The sequence below is a fragment of the Lagenorhynchus albirostris genome, chromosome 15, assembly GCF_949774975.1.
Source record: "Lagenorhynchus albirostris chromosome 15, mLagAlb1.1, whole genome shotgun sequence".
NCBI lineage: Eukaryota > Metazoa > Chordata > Mammalia > Artiodactyla > Delphinidae > Lagenorhynchus > Lagenorhynchus albirostris.
The window spans coordinates 50,958,520-50,978,136 of NC_083109.1; the positions used below are offsets into that span (position 1 = coordinate 50,958,520).

At 56.3% G+C, this 19,617-nt stretch overlaps 5 protein-coding genes and 3 non-coding genes across 13 annotated transcripts; 3 read left to right on the forward strand and 5 right to left on the reverse strand.

The window, feature by feature from the left end:
* Nucleotides 1-63: 63 nt before the first annotated feature.
* On the reverse strand, nt 64-6,989 carry RPL3L (ribosomal protein L3 like). 4 transcript variants are annotated; one of them, XM_060124059.1, is made up of 10 exons: nt 6,884-6,989; nt 6,198-6,390; nt 4,733-4,901; nt 3,446-3,581; nt 1,954-2,140; nt 1,694-1,854; nt 1,386-1,490; nt 824-919; nt 473-592; nt 64-205 (listed from the first exon to the last, which is right to left on the reverse strand). In XM_060124059.1, the coding sequence occupies exons 1-10, from the start codon at nt 6,884-6,886 to the stop codon at nt 149-151; spliced, it is 1,227 nt and encodes a 408-aa protein (XP_059980042.1). In that variant the 5' UTR covers nt 6,887-6,989; the 3' UTR covers nt 64-148. The 4 variants fall into 4 exon arrangements, with proteins under 4 accessions (XP_059980042.1, XP_059980041.1, XP_059980040.1 ...); XM_060124058.1 differs by lacking the exon at nt 6,884-6,989 and adding an exon at nt 6,595-6,711 and having other exon boundaries at nt 1,386-1,487; XM_060124057.1 differs by lacking the exon at nt 6,884-6,989 and adding an exon at nt 6,595-6,711.
* Nucleotides 6,990-8,546: 1,557 nt separating this feature from the next.
* LOC132506242 (small EDRK-rich factor 2-like) lies at nt 8,547-8,901 on the reverse strand. Its single transcript, XM_060124785.1, is given in 2 exon segments — nt 8,547-8,581; nt 8,664-8,901. Coding segments are annotated over 2 exon segments (273 nt in total).
* A 931-nt stretch (nt 8,902-9,832) lies between these two features.
* Nucleotides 9,833-12,530, forward strand: NDUFB10 (NADH:ubiquinone oxidoreductase subunit B10). Its single transcript, XM_060122338.1, has 4 exons — nt 9,833-10,074; nt 11,437-11,575; nt 11,965-12,104; nt 12,368-12,530. The coding sequence occupies exons 1-4, from the start codon at nt 9,927-9,929 to the stop codon at nt 12,469-12,471; spliced, it is 531 nt and encodes a 176-aa protein (XP_059978321.1). The 5' UTR covers nt 9,833-9,926; the 3' UTR covers nt 12,472-12,530.
* A 259-nt stretch (nt 12,531-12,789) lies between these two features.
* On the forward strand, nt 12,790-18,842 carry RNF151 (ring finger protein 151). 3 transcript variants are annotated; one of them, XM_060122335.1, is made up of 5 exons: nt 12,790-15,031; nt 15,294-15,604; nt 16,970-17,115; nt 17,444-17,540; nt 18,313-18,842. In XM_060122335.1, exons 3-5 carry the CDS (start codon nt 17,057-17,059, stop codon nt 18,763-18,765), a joined length of 609 nt encoding a protein of 202 aa, XP_059978318.1. In that variant the 5' UTR covers nt 12,790-15,031; nt 15,294-15,604; nt 16,970-17,056; the 3' UTR covers nt 18,766-18,842. The 3 variants fall into 3 exon arrangements, with proteins under 3 accessions (XP_059978318.1, XP_059978319.1, XP_059978320.1); XM_060122336.1 differs by having other exon boundaries at nt 15,294-15,555; XM_060122337.1 differs by lacking the exons at nt 12,790-15,031; nt 15,294-15,604 and adding an exon at nt 16,363-16,419.
* Nucleotides 12,792-14,626, reverse strand: RPS2 (ribosomal protein S2). The gene is made up of 7 exons (XM_060122334.1): nt 14,410-14,626; nt 14,232-14,321; nt 13,983-14,090; nt 13,553-13,726; nt 13,313-13,472; nt 13,002-13,093; nt 12,792-12,905 (listed from the first exon to the last, which is right to left on the reverse strand). The coding sequence occupies exons 1-7, from the start codon at nt 14,593-14,595 to the stop codon at nt 12,825-12,827; spliced, it is 891 nt and encodes a 296-aa protein (XP_059978317.1). The 5' UTR covers nt 14,596-14,626; the 3' UTR covers nt 12,792-12,824.
* Nucleotides 13,160-13,286, reverse strand: LOC132506618 (small nucleolar RNA SNORA64/SNORA10 family). Its single transcript, XR_009535928.1, has one exon. It is a non-coding gene; the product is annotated as a small nucleolar RNA SNORA64/SNORA10 family (small nucleolar RNA).
* LOC132506616 (small nucleolar RNA SNORA64/SNORA10 family) lies at nt 13,796-13,929 on the reverse strand. The gene has a single exon (XR_009535927.1). It is a non-coding gene; the product is annotated as a small nucleolar RNA SNORA64/SNORA10 family (small nucleolar RNA).
* Nucleotides 15,085-15,211, forward strand: LOC132506566 (small nucleolar RNA ACA64). Its single transcript, XR_009535888.1, has one exon. It is a non-coding gene; the product is annotated as a small nucleolar RNA ACA64 (small nucleolar RNA).
* Nucleotides 18,843-19,617: the final 775 nt, after the last annotated feature.

Consider the following 19,617-nt stretch of genomic DNA (forward strand, 5'->3'; position numbering starts at 1 on the left):
AAGCCCCGGGCTGCCGGCCGTTGACCAGCCTTTCCGCGCCCCCCAACTCTGAGACACCGCGGGAAGAGTTGTCTCTGGCTTTTATTAGACAAGGGGACAGGCGGGGGTTGCGCCGCGCTTTTTTCAGGCTCCCTCCATCCCATCCTGCCTACAAGTCTCCCGAGGTTTCCGGCTTTTCCTTCTCAAGATGCTTCTTCTGGACACCCTGGTGGGAGAGGGACAGGAGGAGCGTTAGTCACAGGGGTCTAACCAGCCGCCTGGGTTACGCGGAGTCGGCCCTGTGCCCTCTCCCACTTGTTCCTCCCCTACTTCCTTTCTGGCAAGAATCAGTGCCCAGGACTGGACCCCTAAAAGCCCCCTCCTGTGGATGAGTGCAGGGACATGCGTGCCACCCCCATCTGCTCAGCTTCCCCGCTCTGGGGCAGGTAGGATGTGGTGTCAGAGCCCCAGAGAGCAAGGCTGGTGGGCTCACCATGAAGACCCTCTTCTCTTGGGCTGTCTGGAAGCGGCCATGACCAAACTTGGAGGTGGTGTCAATGAACTTGAGCTCGATGTTCTCCAGGGCCCTGCGGCTGTGGTGCACCAGGAGGGACTGTGGCCGGTGGGAGAGGGGAGCTGTCACCGTGGGAGGTCCCCACTCAGCCCCTCCCATTACCCCCAGTCAGGAAGGTCTTGCTCACCCAGATTCTGTTAGAACCTCTCCCTCTTTGCTTTCCCCATCCCCACCCCTCCTGAAGCAGGCTGGAGGACAGGGTAGGCCAGCCGCCCAACTCCCCCAAGGCCCATGGGGCTCCCACTCCCCAGCTCACCACCTGGCACTGACCTTCCTCAGCGTGATGACCCTCTTCTTGGTGCCCGCGATGCAACCTTTCAGCATGATGAAGTCATTGTTGACTTCCCCGTAGTGGGGGAAGCCACCCTGTGGGAAGGTGAGTCCAGGAAAGGGGCTGCTGGGTTAGGAGGCAGCTGGAGGCCCTAGGAGAATTCCCCTGGCCTAGGGTGACATTCTCAATCACTAATCAGGGCAGCATCTGAGCCACACCCTAAGTCCTTCCCGTGATTATCTTATTTAAAAATCTGCATTTTACAGAGGAGGAAACTGAGGCTCAGAGGGGTGAAGTCACTTGCTCCAGGCCCCGCAGCTGCTACCCACTGCAGCTGGAGTTTGAGCCCAGGCAGCCTGACTCCAAGGCCACAGTCAGAGCTGTTGCACTTCGCACCCTGTGACAGCAGCTGGAGGATGAGCTGTCTGCAGTGGTGGCTCTGAGGATGCAGAAACAGCAGGGGTTTGGTCCACCAGGTGGTCCACCCTGTAGCCTGAGCTCTTGGGAGAGGGCAGCACCCCACAGGCCTGCCCCACAGCCAAACTGGCGGCCCACCCTCACCAGTGGTGTGATGGATTTGTCGGTCACATCGTAGCTGGTGGATGCGTTGTTCTTAACCACCTTCCCGTCCTCCGTGTGCAGCCCCCGACCAATGCGGTAGATCTGCTAGGAGCACAGGGCACATTGGGGACAGCAGGTAGCCTCTGGGGCTGGCAAGATGCCCACACCCATCAGAATGTGGGCTTAGACCCAGGCGCTGGTGGGGGCATTTCAGAGCCTTAGGGGGCCAGGCAGCATCTGGGTCATGCACCCCACTCACTGGGGTGTGGTCACGGGCATCCCCCCTCAAACCAGGCCTGCGGACACACCTTCTTGTTGAGCTCTGTGCGGTGATGGTAGCCCTTCTGCCCAGCCCGGGCGATGGAGCAGCCCACACGGGCAGGGTGCCAGGCACCAATGCAGGCCACCTTGCGCAGCCCCTTATGGGTCTTCCTCGGCAGCTTCTTGGTATGCCAGCGGCTCGTGACCCCTGCAGGTGGGAGGGGCAGGGTGGGTGGCTTAGAGGCCAGTTTGGCCCCCACCTCCTCCAGGCAGCCTTCCTGGAGCCGCCATCCCCACCCGGCCCTACCTTTGACGCCCCTGCCCTTGGTGACGGCAATGACATCAATGACCTCACTCTGGCTGAACACACTGTGCACTGGCACCTGCTTCTCCAGCCGGGCCTGGGCCCAGGCCACCTTCTCAGCCACCGTGCCGCCATTCAGCTGGATCTCCATGATATGGGCCTTCTTCTGCCGGAAGGGCAGCAGCTTCATCTGTAAGACATGGCACGGCCAGTCGGTTCCCAGAAAGTCACACACACACCCATTTGCTGATACGACATGGCCAGCTGGTGATCCCTAGCAGACTTTCACGCATGCATTCATTCAACAGATGATCCCATGCTCTGGTGTGCCTATATGCCACGTTCTGTGCGAGGCACTGGGGATGCAGCATGGAACGAGGCAGACAGCGTCCTGGCCCCCATGGAGCCACCATCTAGTTGGGCGGCAGAAACCAAGTAAACTCTTGGATAGGCCTAAGTGTTGTGATGAAATATTGAGGGTGGAGGGGACAGTTATTGCACATGACGGTGGTGAAGGAGGGCCTCTCTGAGGAGGTGACATCAATGGCAAGAAGGAACCACTAGGTGAAGATCTGAGAGCTTTTGGGGCAGAGGGAACCGCATATGCAAAGGCCTTGTGGCAGGGAAGATGGGGGAGCAGTGGTTGGTGGGACAGAAACGAGACCAGTGTGTCTGGACTGTGGTGAACAGGGAGGAGGGTTCAGGATGGTGATAGGTGAGCAGGGGCCTGGCCAGGCAGGTCTCATAGGGAGTAGCTTGGGCTTTATTCCAAGTGCAGGGTGTGACATGATCTGTTGCACATTTTTAAACATCTCTGGCTGCTGCTGTGTGAGGTGGAAGCAGGGACACGGTTAGGTCACAGCATAGGGCTCAACCAGTACTGATGGAGGACCTGTTGCATATAAGCCTCCTGGGGGGTGTGGTACAGCAGTGAGCAGGGAGCTGTGACCCCTGCCCCCATGGAGCTCAAGTCTATGGAGGGAGATGGATGTTAACCAATGACACACATAACCAGGAACTACAAGTGGGAGAGTAACTCAGGCAGGTAGGGAGGGTCATTGCTCCGGGCCTGGGAAGGCTTCCCTGAACGTTCCAGAAAAAGCCAGAGGGTATAGGTTACCTGTCAACCCACACGAAGCCAGACCCCACTCACGAATGTTGATTCACACCCACATGTGCCAGACCCCAAACAGAGGCTGCCGGACCCCCACACCCAACACTGGGCAGGTGATCCTGGACCTTTGGGGCATTTCAGGGCCTTGGTTGACTGCTGGGTGTGGCCAGTACCCCGTAGCCCTCAGAGTGCACTGATGCCCAACACCCCATCCCCGGGGCTGCAGGCGGCTGGCTGGTCAGCCGACACTTTGGGCCCATGCCCGAGGCTCACAGTATTTTTAGGCTGACATTTGCCAGGGCTCAGGGAAGCCAGGCTGAGGGAGGTTGGGCCCAAGTGGTGGACTGGCTGACCAGTGTGGACCAGGGGGTAGGGGCTGACCTGGGTGTGGACGATGACCCGGATGACCTTGCAGTACTTTTTCATGGCAGCAAAGTCCCTCTGCAGCTGCTTCTTGCCGTCGGCATCGCGCCACCTCTTGCAGGCCTTGGTGAAGGCTTTTTTCTTGCTCTTGTGCCTGAGCCGGGCACAGAGGGTGCTCAGCACGACCAGAATGTCAGCCTCTACTGCATCCTACCAAGCATGGGCTTAGATGTCCCCCTCCTCCCTCCTCCCATTCCCAGGGGAGGCATTGCTGGGCCCCTGGGGTCCCTGGGCTGGTTCCGGGCGCCCTCCTTAAGCACAGACTGTCTTTCCCTCTCTAGGCCTCAGTTTCCTCCTCCGTAAAGTGGGTACCCTCCCTGCCTCCTGGGGCTGAGAGTGAGCAGATGTGCAGGAGCCCAGGGAAGGGGCGTGCCAGCCAGCCATGGCCACGTGCCCACTTTGCCATGGCTGCTGAACCCACTTCTAAAGCGAACAGTCAGGACTGGCCAGGCCCCACGCCCCATCGTTCCTAACCCTTGCTAGGATGCTGGAAGGTGGACATCATTATCCCCATCCTACAGATGAAGAAACCGAGGTTCACAGAGGTCAGATGAGGGGCAAGTTGATCACAATTGCAGCAGCAAAAACAAGGCCAGCTGGCGTTCGCTGAGCTCTTTCCCTGTGCTGAGCACTTGACACACTCTGCTCAGCTCATCCTCAGGGCTGCCCCAAGATGCGGAGACCTCTCCTGTTCCCATTTGATGGTGTCTGTGGGGAGTGTGTGTGTGGGGGGGAGGTGAGGTTCTAAAAGGTCAGTCAGCTTGCCTGTGGTCACACAACCTGCTCTGACACTGGGGCCCAAGGTCCTCGCCTCCCATGGAGGCTACACGTGCCTCTGCCTCCATATGGAAGGGGATGTCTGTGAGGTTCCTCAGGCAGGGGTGCCTTCCCTTTCTGGACTTAATGCCAGGGAAGATTTGAGGCCTAAGGATGCCCTTCTTTCTGATGAAAAGAGCTTGTCAGTTGGCTACTTCCCTTTTCACCCTGGCTACTAGGAAGCTTGGAACCAACTCTGACATTCCATCAAATCAGTTCTTAGTTCACCCTGAGGATGAGAATGTTTGCTTTCCTTTTTCCTCTAACTAATTTCCTCTCCAGCCCTCTAGTCCTTGTCTTTTATTGGAGGGAAGGCATCACACACTCACACGCATACACACATACACACACACACACACACACACATTTTTCTGCCTTCCACACGCTGCTGACACTCCTCCTCCTGCCCAACCACCCGGCATCCCTCACCAGTCCTTGTAGAAGCGGCGGCGGCACTCGTCGCTGAGATGTTCCGCAAAGATGGTCTTGAAGCTCCGCAGGCCTCGCGGGGTGGCCACGTAGCCCACCACGCCCACCACCACCACAGGCGGCGTCTCCACAATTGTCACCGCCTCCACCTCCTCCCGCTTGGAAATTTCTGAACGAAACCCAGAGACAGAGGCGTGGAGGGGGGCCTCCGAGTCCCATGGGGAGTTCCATGGAGAGGGGACAGGGGTGGAAGTGCCGACCACAGCCCCATCTGCCCGCGGGAGGACCCAGCACCAGAGCCCCAGGGCTGTTGCGGACAGAGGCCCCTGTGAGCAGGCCCCTGACCTCCAGCCCTGAGCCTCCCCACTCCCAGCCCTTCTCTCCCTGCTCTGCCCTGCGTGTGGAGCCACTGCTGGGCAAGACCCCACAGGTGTCCATAGTAGCTCTGACTCAGCTCAGGTAAGGCCTGACCTGCTCCTGCCTTGGTTTCCCCACCAGACCGCCCAGGAGAGCCACAGCCAGAGCAGCGTCCCCCAAAGGGTAGGGTTGGTCATCCTCTAGGGGAGTACAAATGGGCACTATGAATGTATATGGATGAGTTCTAGAACAAAACCTAAGACTTGTCCTAAACCCATGATTTTATAGATGTTATTAATGAGGCTGATCTGAAGTCAAAGAAGTATATGCTTAAAATATATATTAGGGGAATTCCCTGGCGGTCCAGAGGTTAGGACTTGGCACTTTCACTGGCGAGGGCCCGGGTTCGATCCCTGGCCAGGGAACTAAGATCCTGCAAGCCTCGTGGCGCAGCCAAAAAATATATACTTTAGGAGAGATGGAGAACAGATGAGTGGTTGCCAGAAGGTTGGGGGGTGGCAGCTGTGGCTATAATAGGGCAACAGGACGGACTGTTGTGGGAATGGAACGTTCCAAGGTGGTGGGTACACGCATTTACACATGACAGAAACTGTCATTTACACGTGACAGAACCAGAGAACTAAATAAACACACATCTTATTCAGGAGAATCCAGCATAAGATGAGTAGGGTGTATCCATGTCATTATCCAGCTGTGACATATTACAATGGTTTTAAGAGATGTTTCCATTGGGGAAACTGGGTAAAGGGTGCGTGGAATCCCTCTGTATTATTTCTTATAACCACACTACGATGATCTCAAAACCGGAAGTGTGTAGGGGCACCTGCCCTTGAATCTTAGCTCTTACAAGTTTCATAACAGCTCTATTTCCTCATCTGTAAACTGGGGCAATGACAGATCGGTTCTTGAGGCATGGCCAGCAGTCAACGTTCTGACTGAGGTGCCCATGGGCGGGGCCTGGCCCCTTCTGGGGCTGTTTCCCCTCCGGAAGCCCAGTTGTGGCTCCTAGCCTCTGGAAGAACCTCCAGATCTTCTGGCGGTCGGGGGTGCTCGGCCCGCCCCCCAGGGGCCCCTAGAGGCCACTCACTGAGCCCTGGCCGGTGCACCTCCCGCAGAGTGTGTGTCATGCCAGCCTTGTAGCCCAGGAAGGCCGTGAGGTGCACGGGCCGGCTGGGGTCGTCCCGAGGCCACGTCTTCACCTTGCCCCGGTGCCGGCGGCTCCTCTTGTGTGGCAGGAAGCCCAGTTGTCCATGCCGAGGGGCAGAGAACTTCCGGTGGGACTGGGGACAGAAGGGAAGGGAGATCAGAGCTGGGGTCTCCCTGCTGGGTGCAGCTGGGCAGTCCCAGAGACCAGACCAGAAGTGAGCTAGAGACCCCAGGCTGAGACCTGGTGGCCCTCAGGGCCTGCATCTGTCCACAAGAAAGGAGGGAAACTTCTCCAAGGGCAGTGTCTTAGGGACAGAGCCAGCGGCAGCCCCCCTTACCCGTGGGCTTCCTGTCTCAGTGGCCTGGTCCTGCCTGTCTGGGCCCAGAAGAGGCAGATCCACACTGCAGCCAAGGCCACAGAGGCAGGGGGCCACTGCCATCTGTCCCTCTGTTTGCCTGTCCTAGGCCTGGAAGCCAGAGCTTGGGCCCCCTGCTGTCCCCCGTAATCACCTACTCTGTCACAGGCCCAAGGACCTTCTCTGCTGGGATAGATCCCAGAAGCCCACCTGCCCCTCGCCAGGAAGCTGGCGTGCTTCCCCCCAACCCCCCTCCCGCCAGCCCACTGACCATGGAGGCCTGTCCCTGCAGGTTAGGAAGGGAAGGGGCCACCTCACCAGGCGTCGGAGGTCAAGTGGCAGGGCCAGGACGCACAGCAGCCAGATCCCAGATTTAGCCCCTGGCAGGGGAGCTCTGTCATCTCCTGTGGCGGATATGGGCTCTGGTGTCAGAAGCGGGCCTGGCCCAGGGCAGGGCGAAGGGGGGCAGCCTGGGCAGCCTGGGGGGGTGCACCTGGAGCTAGGGCTGGCACTCGTTTCCTCAAATGTCCTGGGACTGGGTCACACACTTTGTTTTCTGCTTTGTGTGACCCTCCAAAACGGGAACAACTTGGCCTGGTAGGGGGTTTAGGAACTCGGGTTTGGGAGCTTCCCTTGGGCAGCTGCCATTAGGAGTGTCTGAGTCCAGTTTGCTGGCCTTGAAGCAGAGCAGATTCCTGTGCTGTCCTGAGGCTGTGAACCTGAACTGGAAAAACGGTGGGAAGATGGGGAAGTTTGGCTGTGTGCCCAGAGGATCACTAGAGCTGTGATTCAATCAAGGTCCCTTGACTCTAGTAGCTGTGAGCCAAGAACACTTAGGATACTTTTTTTTTTTAATATTTATTTATTTGGTTGCACCAGGTCTTAGTTGCAGCAGGCGGGCTCCTTAGTTTTGGCATGCATGTGGGATCTAGTTCCCTGACCAGGTATTGAACCCAGGCCCCCTGCATTGGGAGCACAGAGTCTTAACCACTGCACCACCAGGGAAGTCCCTTAAGATAATTTTTATGAACTTAAATTTTTTTTTATACTTTTTAAAAATAAATTTATTTATTTATATTTTATTTTTGGCTGCGTTGGGTCTTCGTTGATGCCTGCAGGCTTCCTCTAGTTGTGGCCAGCAGGAGCTACTCTTTTTTTTTTTTTAATTTATTAATTTGTTTATTTTTGGCTGTGTTGGGTCTTCATTTCTGTGCGAGGGCTTTCTCTAGTTGTGGCGAGCAGGGGCCACTCTTCATCACGGTGCGCAGGCCTCTCACTATCGCGGCCTCTCTTGTTGTGGAGCACAAGCTCCAGACGCGCAGGCTCAGTAGTTGTGGCTCACGGGCCTAGTTGCTCCGCAGCATGTGGGATCTTCCCAGACCAGGGCTCAAACCTGTGTCCCCTGCATTGGCAGGCAGATTCTCAACCACTGTGCCACCAGGGAAGCCCAGGAGCTACTCTTCATTGCAGTGTGCAGGCTTCTCATTACAGTGGCTTCTCTTGTTGCGGAGCACGGGCTGTAGGTGCACGGCCTTCAGTAGTTGTGGCTTGTGGGCTCTAGAGTGCAGGATCAGTAGTTGTGGCACACGGGCTTAGTTGCTCCACGGCATGTGGGATCTTCCCAGACCAGGGCTCAAACCCGTGTCCCCTGCATTGGCAGGCAGATTCTTAACCACTACGCCACAAGGGAAGTCCCTGAAATCTCTTATTTTTTAATTCAAAGATTTTATGGTTATAAAGTTCTGTAATTGTAGAATCAGAGTTTTACAGGCCTAAGATATCTCTGCAGGTCTGTGGATTTTCCATCCCTGGTTGCTAAAATTCTATGCTACTAAAATTCTTTGTTTTTGTCGTTGTTTTTGAATGACAAAGCTACTTTTAATACTTTGGGCTGAGTCTGGCAGGAAAAAAATCACTGGGAAGGGGTAAACCCCTCAGCCCAGAAATGGCCCTGGGGGAGAGGGGCTCCCTGAAGGAAGGAAGCACAGGAGTGACATGTTGCAGACTCAGGGCCAAAGGGAACACCCTCGGTGCTGGGCCTGGGAGCACACAGTGGGGGCTCCAGCCACACAGGCCAAGGGCCAGAGGGTCGGACATGGAGCCACAAAGCTGCTTGGGTCCCTCCCTCTCATTTGCCTTTTTCTGCTTCTGCTGCGTGATCTCTGAGTCCGTCTGCTGCTGGGTGGCAGCAGAAAGCCATCATCTGGGTGCTTTCCCTTAACTGAGTACTATACTCTGCTTTCTCATATTCCTCTGGTGGGCGAGCTCGTGCTGGTTACTGCGGGTCATGCGATGACTCCGGCCCACCTCCATTGGGTCCCCTCGTTCAGCCCGACATTGCAGGCCAATGTTATGATTAGTTGAGTGTGACAGTTTCTAAGAGTTCATGATTTGAAGATTTAAGGTTACTATGATTCTGGATTCTGGGCGTCCATAGAGTTAATGACTGACCCCAGCCTCTGGGCAGGAAGTGACCAGCACCCATCCTCCCTGGTGCTAGCCAGAGGGTGTGCCAGGTATGGAGATCACAGAGGGTGGCCAGTAGGGCCCTGGTCAGTGGAGCTGCCTCAAGGGCACAACAGTGCTCAGGGCCAGGATAGAACCCTCAGAACCAAAACAGAGTGCCCTGTGCCCAGGGTAGGAGCCACTTCTCCCTAGTCGTGGGGTGGGGAGGGGTGAGGGTGGAGAGGGGAAACCCTACCTCCTGTGCTGTCCCAGGCAGCCCCCTCTCCAAGCTCAGTGGCATCAGCCAGTCCATGAGGGGCCCTGGCAGACACAATGGAGCTCAGAGAGGGATGTAGGGAATGGACAATCCAAGAAGGCTTCCTGGAAGGGTACAGCTTTTGGCAGTTTGTGTTATCTGTTGACTTTGTTATTTGCTCTACCGGCCTGAGTTCTCCAGAAGAGCCCAGCTGTGTTCATCATTCTGCTCCCTGCTGCACTTGGCACGTGCCTACACGCCCTCCGAACTGAATGGTTTCCTTACTCCTGTGTCTGTCTCCCCTTAGAATGTAAATAGGGATCTGTTTCCTTCACCGCTGATACCAGCGCCCAGCACACAGTAGGCGCTCGTCGCGAGTGCAATGGCGCGGCGGTCCCATGCGAGGGCGCTCGCACTGCGAATCATCTCCCGAGGCCACACTTGGGCAGGCGGGGTGAACTACAAGTCCCATGGTGCCTCGCGGGCGCCGTCGTTGTCCTGCGCAGGCGCGGCCGCTCTCCAGTTGTCCTCTGTGCGGGCGAACTAGGCCGCGGGACCGAGGCGGAGGCCGCGGGAGCGCGTCCGAGAGTCGAGCCCGCCGCGCGTCGCTGCCATGCCGGACAGCTGGGACAACAACGTGTACCCCGAGCCCCCGCGCCGCACGCCGGCGCCCTCGCCGCAGACCACTCTGACCAACCCTATCACCTATTTTACGAAGGCTTTCGACCTCCTCGTGGATCGGCCAGTGACCCTCGCGAGAGGTACGAGCCCCAGCCGGGCCTTGCGCCCCGGGGCCCCCCACCGCTCCCGGGCCCCCCGCACCCGTCACTCAGCCTGGATCCCCACTGCACCCCAGGCCTCACCTCTTGGGACGACCCCGCCACACACACACCAAGAGCCCTCACTGCTGTATGGCCCCTGCCGCCGTCCACGGACCCCTGGTCTCCGGCCTCGCTCAAATGTTAGGGGCTGTTTGCTGATCGAAGTCATCTGCGTCCTGAGGCTTGTTAGATCCCACTCTCCCTAAACGCTTTGCATCCTGCGTTTTGCACAGCAGGCGGTCACAGAGGGCTGTTGAGGTACAGGGGTTCTCCCAACCCTTTGCATGCCTGCAAAATGGCCCGGGTGGTCATTGATGGCCGAGGCCCCTTCCACCTACGTGTGCTGTAACTTGCCCTCCGTGTGTGCCCACGCTTGAGAGCTGCCCAAATTCCGCCATCTCTGGTCCAAACTAGGTGAACATTTTAAACCATCGTTGTCCAGTTTGTGGTTCAGCCATCTTGGTGGTGCAGCAGGCAGAGCATAATGCCCTTAGTCACTAGTGCCAGGCGATTCATCAATCGCCTAATTAATCAATCCATTCATTCAACAACAGAACGTTTGGGGTGCATAGTATGCTCTGGTGGCTCTTTGTGGGGGGAGGAACCACCCTCACCCCACCCCACCCCGCCCCAAGGTCTGGAAAAAACAAGTAGTGGATCTGCTCCCTCTTTTGTATAGCAGTTTTTTAGAAAGTGTTTTATACGTCTGGATGGATGAGATCTCACTAGGTCCAACTTGTTCATTTACCCATGGGGAAGTTGAGGCCAGAAGGTCAGCAGTAGCAGAACTGGGACTGGAATCCCTGCTGGTGGCTCCCTGTTGGGGCCTGTTTGCCTCCACAGTGGAATCCCCGTGCTCTGGGGGAGCTGGGCCGGCAGGAGGGACTGTAGCAGGGTGTGGGCTTGCAGAGAACAGGCTCTGAATCCTGCCATCTCTCAGAGCCTGGGTCTCCTCTCTGTAAATGAAAAGGACCTGCCCCGCATAGGGTTATCGTGGGGACAAAGTGAGTTAATGTATTATGCAACACCGGGTGGTTCCTGGCTTACAAGAAACTCTCCATAAACCGTAGACATTGCCATTTGTAGCCCAGTCCTTTCCAGGACTGTGTGCCAGCCCACACCTCTTCTTTGGGAGTCCAATTGCCAGTCTTTGTGAAAGCTGGGAACATTTGGGAAACCTGCCTCTTCCACGGCTTATGAGAAATACAAAGCTAAGAGCCCTTTCAAACTGTGGCTTCTCCAAACCAATAAGGCCTTTGGACCTGGGGTTTTCTCTTTGCACCTGGGGTTTTCTCTTTGCAGAGTTTATAGAGCGGCAGCATGCCAAGAACAGGTATTACTACTACCACCGTGAGTTCCGCCGCGTGCCGGACATCACTGAGTGCGAGGAAAAGGACATATTGTGCATGTTTGAAGCAGAAATGCAATGGAGAAGAGACTAGTAAGTCCTCCCCCTTGGGCTTCTGCTCTTAGTCAGTGAATACTACTGAGAGCCCTGTGCAATGAGCATATTCCCTCCGGATGCCATGAGATGGTGGCCAACCCAGATCTAGGGGTGGAGGGGCCAGACCACAGGGCTCCCAGGCCCTGCCTTCATTTTACTTTCCCTGAGTACAGGGAATCCTTATAGACCTTAAGACCAGCGGTCCCCAACCTTTTTGGCACCAGGGACCAGTTTCATGGAAGAGTTTTTCCACGGGGTGGCGGTGGGGGGACGGTTCAGGCAGTAATGCGAGCCATGGGGAGTGGCAGATGAAGCTTCGGTAGCGGTCCACGGCCCTGGGGGTTGGGGACCCCTGTTGTTCATCACCTTTCTCATTTTCCTTTCAGCAAAGTTGATCAGGAAATCGTCAACATTATCCAGGAAAGGCTAAAGGCCTGTCAGCAGAGGGAAGGTGAGAGCTACAGGCAGAACTGTACCAAGGAGCTGGAGCAGTTCACCCAGGTGGCCAAGGCCTACCAGGACCGCTGTGAGTCAGCTCCACCCCAGCCTGCCCCCAGCTACTCCTGCTTCTGCCACCCCACTTCCCAGTCCTCCTTCCAGTCTCTACAGAGCTGGGTACTAGACGTTTTGCTAATTAGCCCAATCTCTGGTGGTTGTAAAAGAAAACCACCTCACCTCATCCCTTATCTGCTCAATAACTTGTCTTAGCTGCCCAAGCCCTCCCTGCATGGAGAAAAGACCACAAATTCCTATCATGGCCTATGACTCCCCTCCCCATCTCTTTCCCAGATCATGACCTGGGGGCCCATTACTCTGCCAGGAAGTGCCTGGCAAAACAGAAGCAGAGGATGCTGGCAGAGAGAAAAGCCACCAAAGAGACTGCTGCTGCCTGAGGCAGCTCGAGCCACCTCATGTGTCTGTCGCTGTTGCTAAAATAAAGAGTAATGGAATCCCTGTGGTGTCATCTTTAGCTCCCAACTTTGACACATTGATAAACCTTATTCAGATTTCTCATCTTATTGGCCCCATTTCCCTTCCAAATTCAGCCACCACTAAACTTGAGAATAGGGAGTTCCCTGATGGTCCAGTGGTTAGGAACTCTGCACTTTCACTGCTGGGGGCCCAGGTTCAACCCCTGGTCGGGAAACTAAGATCCCACAAGCTTCATGGTACAGCCCCCCCCCCCCAAAAAAAACAAGAGACAACTATAAACTAGCTTCATTCACTTTATTTTTCTTATAGAAAACTATGTGGTGGCTACAGCTGGAGCCTGGGTCCTCTGCACAGAAACTCTGGTGTGGGTCTTTACAAGATGGTCAGTGAATTCCTAGAAAAACAAAAGAGGCTTTAGTTGTAACCAAACAGACTGCTACCCTTTGCTTTGCCCGGCCTATGCCTAACAGGGTGGCGGGGCAGGAAGTACCTGATACGGAGACTTGGTGAACACCGTCTCTTTCCAGAGATCAGGAGTGAGATAACTGTAGGTCTTGGAAATGGCATCAAAAGTGGCCTTGGCTGAAAAAGGGAAAATAGCAGAGGATTAGTGAACTGACCCGAGATGAACCCGCAGTTACAGCAAGAAGCTGTCGCACTCCTAGGAACAGAGAGGCCACTGTGGGCCAATCTGTCGTGCATTAGGAGAGCCTTCCTCTCTCTCTCAAAATACACCAACCACACAAAGAATGTGACTGAGCAGAGCTGAGAGAAGCCAGAGTCTACATGTGGGCCACCTACCGAAGTTGCCCAGCGTGGCAGTGCAGCCCCTGGCAGAGGTGTAGCAGTCGTCAATTCCAGCCATCATCAGTAGCTTCTTGGGCACAGGGGCTGAGACGATGCCAGTGCCCCTGGGGGCAGGGATGAGGCGCACCAGCACAGAGCCACAGCGGCCAGTCACCTGGGAAGGAGTAGAGTCAGGAGATGGGCTGGAGAGTCTGCACCACTGCAGGCCCTGCCACGCACCACCATCCAGCCTACCTTGCAAGGGACGGTATGGGGCTTGCCGATCTTGTTCCCCCAGTAGCCTCGTCGCACGGGGACGATGGAGAGCTTGGCCAGAATGATGGCCCCACGGATGGCAGTGGCTACCTCCTTAGAGCACTTCACGCCCAAACCAACATGTCCGTTGTAATCCCCGATGGCGACAAACGCCTGCAAAGAGACTGATGTGGCTGGTGGTCCACTGCCCTTCATAACGTCAGTAGCCACCCACCGCACAGGGTCTGTTGTGCCCCTCAAGGAAAGACTGGCCACCAGGAGACCTATCTGAGATCCTGAGGAGATCCTTTCTCTCTCTCCCCATTACGAAAGTCACACGCATGAACACAAGTGCAACCATGCAGAGCTGAGAGAGTCTCACAAAAGCCTTTGATAGAAACAGCCTAGGAAAATAAGATTGCTGGGGTACCTTGAACCTGGTCCGCTGGCCAGCACGGGTCTGCTTTTGCACAGGCATGATCTTCAAAACCTCGTCCTTGAGAGATGCCCCCAAGAAAAAGTCAATGATCTCAGATTCCTACAAGAAAAAAATTTGTGACAAAACTTTAATAAAACCAAAGGTGGAGCCTAGGACCCCTCAATGTCCAACCAGTGACAAAGCTCCCTCGACCCCAGCCAGGCCAAGGCCCCACCCAAGAAAAAGAGAACCTATGTTTACCTTGATAGGCAAAGAAAAGAGATAGATCTCCTCCAAGGACTTGATCTTCATGTCCTTAACCAAGCGGCCCAGCTTGGTGACGGGGAGCCACTGGAAGAAGAAAAGGCGCAGCAGGTGCCCAGGACCGCCTTCCCGGTGCCGTCCAAGTGCCCGCCTCACGCGCATAGCGCAGACCTACCTCCTTGTCCTCGGCCTTGCCTCCGCGAGCTCCGCGGCCTCGGCCCCGGCCCCGACCGCGACCCCGGCCCCGGCCCCGTACGCCGCTGCCGAAGCCTCCGCGGAAGCCACCACGGCTTCCCATGCCAGGGCCCCCGGGGCCTCCGGGGCCTCCGGGGCCTCCCGCAGCACCGGCGTCATCCGCCATTTGCTAAAAAGAGTAACAAGAACCAGCCGGTCAGTGAGGCCCTGGCATCTACGGACACCTCGGACGCCCAGGCCGGGCTTCAGCCCCACAGCGTGGGCGCACCAGCCCGGACCCCGCCCGATGGCCGCGGATTCCCACCGCCCAGGCCCACCGGCCGCAGCTACTAACGTGAACACTCACGTGTTTCTACGGAAAAAAAGAAGGAAGCGTCCCCCAAGGGAGTCTTTATATAGCGCCAAGCGCCGCGAGATCTCGGCTGCCCCACCCCAATCGCTCTTGCGCCAAGGGCCTATAAAACGGCCTGTGATTGGCTCCGAGGGGCCCCGCCCCCGCCGAGCTCGGCGAGTGCCTGCGTGTCCGCGGCCCCGGAATCTGCGCGACTGGGACGCTGCTATAAGGGACAGCTCGGCCTCTACCTCGTCTTCTCCGGCTGCAGGTAGGTCTGTTGCCTGGCACTTTGCGGCGCTGTGGGGTGGTTGGGAGATCGGCGTTGGCTGAAAATCACCCGCGGCTTTGGCCGTGGCCGCAGGTGAGACTCGGCGCCCAGAGCCACCGGGGGCCTCAGCTCACCGCCCGCTCTTCCGTGTGGGGAGGTGAAACCCAGGCCCCGACACGCGCCGCCGCTCCGGGCCCGGTTGCGGCTGCTCTCATGTTCCGGACTCTGGTACCTGATCCCTGATCTCGTCTTCTACCCTTAGGATGCCTGGATGCTCAGAGCCTGAGGCCGACGCCGCCATGACCGGGGGGGGAAGGGGGGGCTCTGCTTTCGTTTTTCAATAAAGCTGTTGATCTGATTCATCCGTGTGTGGGTGTTCTTGAACCCCCGACTACCATCCTGGAAAACGCATGTGCTGACGTGGGAACCGAGGTGTGCTGTGGAGGGAGACCTTTGTGGGACACCTTCCTGGCCAGCTCAACTCTGCTTTGGATGCCACGCAGGGATAGAACCCGGTCTTGAAGGTTGGCAAGTGATTTCTAAGATCCCACCCTCTAAAAGCGGCAGAGCCAGGTTTGAAACCATATTATTTCTACCCATACCCCGTATCTTCTACATCAGCATGTAAAGTACCTTGAGCTTGAGGTGAGTCAGGCTGGATCAGCAAAACACTAACAAGGGTGGGAGTGTAAGACTTGCAGCTCAGAGGCTTGCAGTGGCTCCCTATTGCTCTCAGGAAAGGGTTAGGGTCTTTAGGATTTGATGAGCTCAACACTCAGTGGTATTGAAACTGCAGTTCTCTGTTCTGTGCCTCACACATGGAAATTGGTTTCCCCACACCTTTCCTCATAGGCCTACCCAGGTGGTCAGCCTACCTGCTCTGGGAGGCTCTCCCACATGCTAGGCTCCTGCTGCAGTACCACGGAAATCTGGTCCTCACTCCTGGTTTGTACCCTGGAGCTAGCTCCATAGGTCTCTGATCCTAAGAGACCTGATGATGAGTCAATGTCTAAAGCCCCCTGAGCTCTTGGGGATCTGGCCACCTGGGCAGCCTATTTGAGGAAGGAGAGGGGAACAGTCCCTGCGCTCCTGCTGGAGCCTCAGCTTTGAGGAAATAGCCCCTGGAAGCTTGGTTCCAGCCTTAGTGCTATTTGAAGATGGCTGTCAGCCACCCCCAAGGCAGAGGCAAGGCAGGGGCTCCAGAGACCTATCCCGGCTCTGGGGTGCCCTGTGACTCTTGAGAGGGGAGCAAGAGCCAGGTGGTGCCCTGGGCCAGGGCTGTGATTGGCCTGAGCTGGACAATGCCACTGTGATGTCGGCCTGCTCCTGCTATGAAATGGAGGCTCCTGAGCCCCAGCGGTCAGTGGAGCTGCCATCCAGAGATCATGGTGAGCATTTAGACCTGTCCAGAGCTGGACCCCATTCCTCACTAAGATGATGTGCACAGTGGGGTACAAGCTCCCAAATAGGACACGGAAACCTTTCAGAGGGCTCTGGCCAAGTGTTTTTTTTAAAAAAATAGTATTTATTTATTTGGTTGCACTGGGTCTTAGTTGCAGCTCACGGGCTTCTTAGTTGAGGCTTGAGAACTCTTAGTTGCAGTATGCATGTGAGATCTAGTTCCCTGACCAGGGATCGAACCCGGGCCCCCTACATTGGGAGCACAGATTCTTATTCACTGCGCCATCAGGGAAGTCCCTCTGAGCAGCTGTTAACTCCAGGCCAAGGCCAGCTTCTACAGCTGGAGGTTGGTAGTCATGGGGGGTCTTGACCCTCCCCACTGTTGCCTCATAGTGGGTGCTAACCCAGCCCACCACTTGGGGCTCTCATGTGGCCCACCTCCCACCCAAAGCTTCCTGGGGTCCTTCTCTGGGCATGTGGAGTGGGGAGCCAGATCCTGGTCCCAGCCAGGCCCTAATGCTGTCCTGGCCTTTGCAGAGTGGCGGGTATGATCTCAACCTCTTCACCAGCCCTCCCGACTGCAACTTCCTGTGCTCTGTCTGCCATGGAGTTCTCAAGAGGCCGATGAGGTTGCCATGCAGCCACATCTTCTGCAAGAGGTGCATCCTCCCGTGGCTAGCCAGGTGCTACTGGGCACCCAAAAGGCTGGGAGGGCAGGGGTGGGGCTGGGAGCCATTCCTGGGGCCCAGAACAGAGAGGAAGGTCAGCCAAGCACTGGGTCATGACGGCCATAAAGTTCAGCTGCCAAATCTCCTGGGACACTAATTTATGTGAGTCTGGTCACCCTGTGGTATCTGCAACCCTTAGCCCCAGCCTCAGAGCTGAGAGCTCCCTATAATGCCCTCTTATGTCTCTTCCAGCTAAAGAGAAGGAGGGACCACCAGGGGAGGCATGTTGCTGCCACTTGCTCTCCTCCCACTCCCAATAATCACCCCCACTCATGTCTCCTAGGCAGAAGACCTGTCCGTGCTGCAGGAAAGAGGTGAAACAGAACAAGATGGTCCATGTGAATAAACTCCGGAAGCTCATTGGCCGCCTGGAAGTCAAGGTAGCTCAAAACACCCACTCCCACCACCCTACCCTCCTCACCCCTGTAGGGGTGGGGAGCAGAGCCAGGAGAGAGGTTGAAAAGAATCCCATCCTCAGAACTGAGGGTTTCTACACCAACAGACTGCCCTCCTTGAGGTCATCAGACTTGGCTGAATTTGAGTCACTTCTCTACCACTTACTTGCTGTGTGACTTTGGGCATGTTACCTAACCTTTCTGAGCCCCAGGAGCCCCAGCTGTAAAATGGGGATTATAGAGAATGGAGTGTCTGTTGTACTGCCCATTACTCTCCAGCCCCATAGTTTTATAGATGGGGAAATTTAGATTTTTTTTTAAAAAACCTGACTGGGCAGTTCCCTCATGGTCTAGTGGTTAGGATTCAGTGCTTTCACTGCCATGGCTCAGGTTCAATCCCTGGTCAGGGAACTAAGATCCCACAAGCCACACAGTGGAACCAAAAAAAAAAAAAAAAAAAACCTGGCATACAAACAATCCACCCGACCAACCCAACCATGTAACTCCCTGTTCTCTAAACCTCAGGTCCTGTCCCCCTCCTCTCAGAGATTTAGATTTTTCCCACCTCCAAGCATTTGCTCCACTGTTTCCCTCTCTCCACCAAGCCAGTGGTACATAAGAGCTTGGGAGGCTCCCAGTTCAGTGGTTCCTGCTCAGTGGAATGCCATGGATGGGGGATTCTATGGGGGGGCAGCCGGCTCATGGCTGGCAGTGCCTCACCTGGTTTGGCTCACACGATGCTCTCCTCCACCCCCAGTGCAAGAACGCCGAAGCTGGCTGCCTGGTGACGTGCCCCCTGGCCCATCGGAAGGGGCACCAGGACTCATGCCCTTTCGAGCTGATGGCCTGTCCCAATGAGGGGTGCACGTCGCGGGTGCCTCGTGGGAACCTGGCTGAGCACCGGCAGAATTGCCAGCATGGTGCCCATCAGCGCTGCCCCCTGGGCTGCGGGGCCACCCTGGGCCCGGCCGAACGCGCAAGCCACAACTGCTACCGTGAGCTGCGCAAGGCCTGGTGCCAGCGCCAGGAGCGCAGCCGGACCCTGGTGCTGTGCCTGCTACGGCGCATGCGCAAGGTGTACCGGTCTGCCAACCACATCCGCCGGCAGCTGGCCCAGCTCGGAGAGTTACTGGAGGAAGATGACGCCCTGCTCTTGGGCGCCCCGCAAGAGGAGGCTGAGGCCCCCCCCAGAAGGCAGCATTGGGGCTGAGATGTGGGGGGCCCAGGGCCAAGCTACCTTGTAAATAGGAGAGTAAATAAACGCAGAGCCCCGGCCTGGCCGCCTCACCACCGCTGTGCTTGCTGGCCTCACGCCTTCTCCTCCAGGCATTACTCACCTCATCTGAAAGGGACATCTTGGCCTGTTTACCTGAACCTTTCCAAGGTCTTTCCCACTAGTTCTTCACACTGGCTCACCGGCTTCTGTGGTGTCTCCCAAGTGCCTAGAACACTGCTTTGCACGTGGAATGTGCTCAATCAATATTTGAACGACTCTGAAATCACCCGACTTATTAATTTACCTGCGTTATTTCTCATACTATACCGGAAGCCCTAAGGCAGCGCCCGGTTCACAGGCTGTATCTGCTAACTCACCACACCTGACCACTCTTGCCCCAAATCCCAGAATGCCAAGGGGGCAGGAGTCTTGGGATTACTTTAGTAAACATTTCCTACGAATACCTTTTTTGCTTTTTTTAAATACATTTATTTATTTATAAATAAAGATGCGCACGGCCTTTTGCTGCGGCGAGCCGGGTCTACTCTTCTTGCGGTAAGTGGGCGCCTCATTGCAGTGGCTTCTCTTGTTGGAGAGCACGGGCTCTAGACGCACAGGTTTCCGTAGTTGTGGCTTGCGGGCTCTAGAGCGCAGGCTCAGTAGTTGAGGCGCAGGGGTTTAACTTTAGTTGGTCTGCAGCATGTGGGATCTTCCTGGACCAGGGTTCGAACTCATATCCCCTGCAGTAGTAGGCGGATTCTTAACCACTGAGCCACCAGGTACGTTCCCGAATAGCTTTTTAAATGTCCAGTAAGGGCTTCCCTGGTGGCGCAGTGGTTGAGAGTC